Source organism: Haliaeetus leucocephalus, unplaced genomic scaffold (genome assembly GCF_000737465.1).
Source record: "Haliaeetus leucocephalus isolate CR32 unplaced genomic scaffold, Haliaeetus_leucocephalus-4.0 Scaffold1, whole genome shotgun sequence".
In the NCBI taxonomy this organism is placed as follows: domain Eukaryota; kingdom Metazoa; phylum Chordata; class Aves; order Accipitriformes; family Accipitridae; genus Haliaeetus; species Haliaeetus leucocephalus.
Genome location: NW_010972437.1, coordinates 5,806,194 through 5,810,089, shown reverse-complemented (window position 1 = coordinate 5,810,089; position 3,896 = coordinate 5,806,194). Strand labels below are relative to the sequence as shown.

General features: G+C 39.1%; 1 protein-coding gene across 1 annotated transcript in view; it reads left to right on the top strand.

Moving 5' to 3' along the window:
- Positions 1–3,071, top strand: part of LOC104830300 — a 3,937-nt gene extending 866 nt beyond the window's left edge. Inside the window, exon 2 of the mRNA XM_010565117.1 lies at positions 2,932–3,071. Coding sequence (XP_010563419.1) covers positions 2,932–3,071 — 140 coding nt within the window. The remainder of the gene's footprint in view (positions 1–2,931) is intronic.
- Positions 3,072–3,896: the final 825 nt, after the last annotated feature.

The following is a 3,896-nucleotide window of genomic DNA, read 5'->3' as shown; positions in this document are numbered from 1 at the left end:
AAGCCTAAAAAGAATTTTCTTAGCCATTAAGCTAGGAGATAGGAGTTGTGCTTGAATCAATCCCCTCAGACTGAAGAGCTCCTCACACACACGGCCAGTTTCTAAACTCTGAGCCAAACAACAGCTATCTGCATTTTAAAAGCAAGGAGTGGGTCCTATCCTGCTCTGCAAAGAATCTGAACTATCACATAACTCTGAGAAGATCTTTACTGTGTTGAGCTACACTGATGGCAGGCAGCACAGAACCCCCTTCTGGTTCCCAAGTGGCATTAGACATCTCAAAAGACAAGTTGCTCAGTCCTGACCAGACTGATGCACTTTTGGGTGCAAACAGAATGCAACTTCAGACACATGAGGCAGTACTATCAAAAACTGAGTTGCCCACTAGGCTAAAGCACCAGATGAATTTTTGTTTTCAGAATTGCAGTTTTGAATATCACTAAATTCCCCCTTAGCCTTTTGTTTACATCTGGCTCTTCATGTCTATATCACACTGTGATTTTCCCAAACAAAGAGCTTTTGTTCCAGTCAAGATTAAGAGTAACAGTCTGATGTATTTGGCAGAATCAAATTATGGGTTTTATGATTAATACTGACCTTTATTTACTCCTATACAGAGAGATTTTAAGCACTACTAAGTATTCACACTTTAAGACAAACAAGGATTCCTCCCCTTCTCTATTTTTACCTCTGTTTTGTGAATTGTAATCAGTTATCTGGTTTCTCTGTACAATTGATAAACATCGGTCAGTAGCAGGCAGCTTATAGCAGCGACAGCCTAAATTTTATTTTTTTGGAGGAGCTATCTAACCTCTTATCCAAGTATCCCAATCTCTTAACAAAGCCAGCCATTTTAATCTTTGTAACCCTTGACCCTACTGCCTTGTTTCGTCAGTGAAAGCAGAAATCAATTGTTAATAATTGCAGATAGGAATCACATCCTAACAAGCGATGAGGAATAGAATTACCACTTCTTATGCGTAAAGAGATGTACAAGCCTGTTTTCCTAGCCCAAAGAGCAGCACTAACGGCATTTGAATGACCTTATGTACTTTACGTCTACATGGGTGGGTATGAATAACTTTCAGTAGGCTTGTTCTAGAAGTCAAACGATAAAGCAAGATTTTTTTGCTTTATACTGTTACTTTTCCAACAGTTGATAACGTCTTTATTGCTCCATACCAAAGTTTTAAATCTTATTCCTCTTAAATATTCACAATTCCAATTTGGTTGTGGTTTTTTTTAATTGCAAACAGGATCATAAATCAGGAGCAATCTGTAAGCCACATTCACTGTAGTTTCTTAAACTTATCATTGAATTAGAAAAGCAAGGCAGAGATCTGGACTTAGCACAGAAATGCTGATGTTATGGTGTTATTATTCTAGTGTCAGATTTCAGAACTAAAGGACAAATCCCCTGAGGTCGTTGTGAAAATTGATCATCAGGAACTCAACTTCCAAGAAGAAAACAGAAAAGCCCTCCAAGCCAAAAAGACTAGTGAAGTCCTTAGTAAAAGCATCTCAGTAGTACTAAACAGAACTGCTTCGTCACATCTAAGAAGCACTTCCACAGTTCCTCATACTTTGCCCTCCTGGGAAACAAGTCTGAGCATCCATCAAGACGGTGGTGGAAGTAGCCCAGGTCCAGACTTATGGGTGCAAGCACTGTTTGCTGAACCACTCTAGTCCTGCCAGGCTCCTGATTGAGGTTACTAAAAAGTCTGAAGATACTCTTCAAACTCTACTCAATCCATGAAAAACCCAACAAAATCAGGACAGCCATATATGAGTTATCTGACAAACTGCCTCCATCCAGCTAACATCCCACTTAACCGAGAAGCATTTCAACCTCCCTAGATATGCTGCAGAGAAGTGTTAGTCAGCTTTAAACTGCAACAAGTATGGACAGTCTTTTACAGTTACCTGGCCAAGGTATCTTTAGTAACTCATCCCTTTCCCCTAACAAAATCCAAACACTACAAAAAGGCAGGTTTCATAAAAACATTTCCAATATAATGCTGGAGCTAGATATGTTATAGTTGTAACAACTCTTAATGAGCCAAAATAAGACTTCAGAACGACAAGGAAAACACAACTTTTGTACTCACAGCAAACGTTCTTGAAGAGCAGCTGTACAAGAAGACCCTCCTCAAGAAGCCACATAGCACATCCCCAGTATAAACCTTTGAAGAACACAAACACAAAACCCTCTCTACCTCTTTTCTCCGCACCCAGCAGCCCCCCTGCTACCTCGCCACTCAGCGTGGCCACAGCTGTGCATACCTCCCTCACAGGTGCAGGTAATTGGGCTTGGATCAGCCCTTGCACCTGGCCCAAGACAGACACAACTTCCTGTCCCAAATCTGCTGGGCTGCAGGGTGTCAGGGAAGGTAGTGGGGCAAAGGCTGCTGTGTTATGAATTTGAGGTCTGGTAAATGAACAGATACTGTGTTAACCAGTTCCTTTTTCAGAAGATAAATGTGTTTAAATGAAATAAGGCCAATCTGCTGGCTTTTGGAGGTCATTGCAAAGAAAATGCCCCATAGTTCCTCAACGAAATAACAAATGCGCTACTAAACAGGGTGAGCGATCTCATCCCCTGTGCAGGGAGGTTGATGAGAAGACAGTGAGTCAGTAAGACTGTGAGCAGACTCGAGTGTTTTGACTTTGCTAATTACAAGTGGAAGAATTTTATAGGAAGACTGAAGGAAAAGGTCCATGCTGGGGGAAAAGTAACTTGTCACTGAAAGGCAACTTGCAAATGGAGGGATAGGCTACTGCCAAAACAAGAGGTTTGGGGGTAATGCTGATAAAATGGGGACCAGCAGCAGCTAAAGACAAAAGGAACATGGATGTGGGAAACTAAGTATTCAGCTGCTCTTTGCTGTTTGGAAATTGATTACTTATATGCATTTTCATGTCACTTTTCAGGGATATTTTCTCATATTCAGAGGTCATCAGTTCTGAAGAAGAAAGACTCATTTGAAGATTTAATAAGTATCCACATGCATAAGAGTAAATCTACATTACTTGGAAGACTCATTGGAGAGCTAGGGAAAAAGAGGAAATGACACATTTAGTCGAAGATCTTGATTTGTAGATATTTTTTAACTACTTCTCTTTAATTTTTGCATTTTAATCCTCATTGATGTCAATTTACATGGCGAAAGAAGGCCTATAACTATGAGCACTGTATCTCTGATTAACTTGAGCTTGTGGGTTTTTTTAATTACCTATGAATTCAATCTCCTTAATAAACTGCATGATTTATAAGCAGTTGCCTACTTTAATCTGTGTGTATGTCAGGCTTTTTGTAAGGCATGTGACCTATTCAATGTATTGTGTTCTGGGTGCCAAAACAGGAAATAACTGATCCTGTAATAAGACACAGACAAGCAGAGCAGGAAGCTGCCAAAAACCTCCGCTGGCTGCAAGACAGGATTAGGGTCAAGATGGTGATGTTTTATTGTATGCACAGCTGTACACTTGTGCAAAACAACCACTGCTGAAAGATATCGTCACACTAAAGAAAAGTAGTACATATTTTTATGTTAAAAATACCTTCAAAAATGTTTTCAGTTTTCCAGCAAAAGTAAAAGGGTTAACAGGTTTTACCAGCTCCTCTGTTTGCTTTCACATTATATTTTTACAGTATTTTCCCTAAATTTTTAGTTATTAAAAGCACCACTTAAAATGTTACATATTGTCACTTAAAGTATTTAATCAAAATACTTCTCATAGATAACTTGAATTTGCTTCTTTTTCAGTTTGCAAGTTCTTTGTAGACAAATCAGTTTCCTCTGACCATTATTCATAACTCTAATAGGCAATTTGATATTAAACTAATGAAATGTAACTTTGGGCAGGTAACATTTGATGCTTTGGTGAAATGAAAT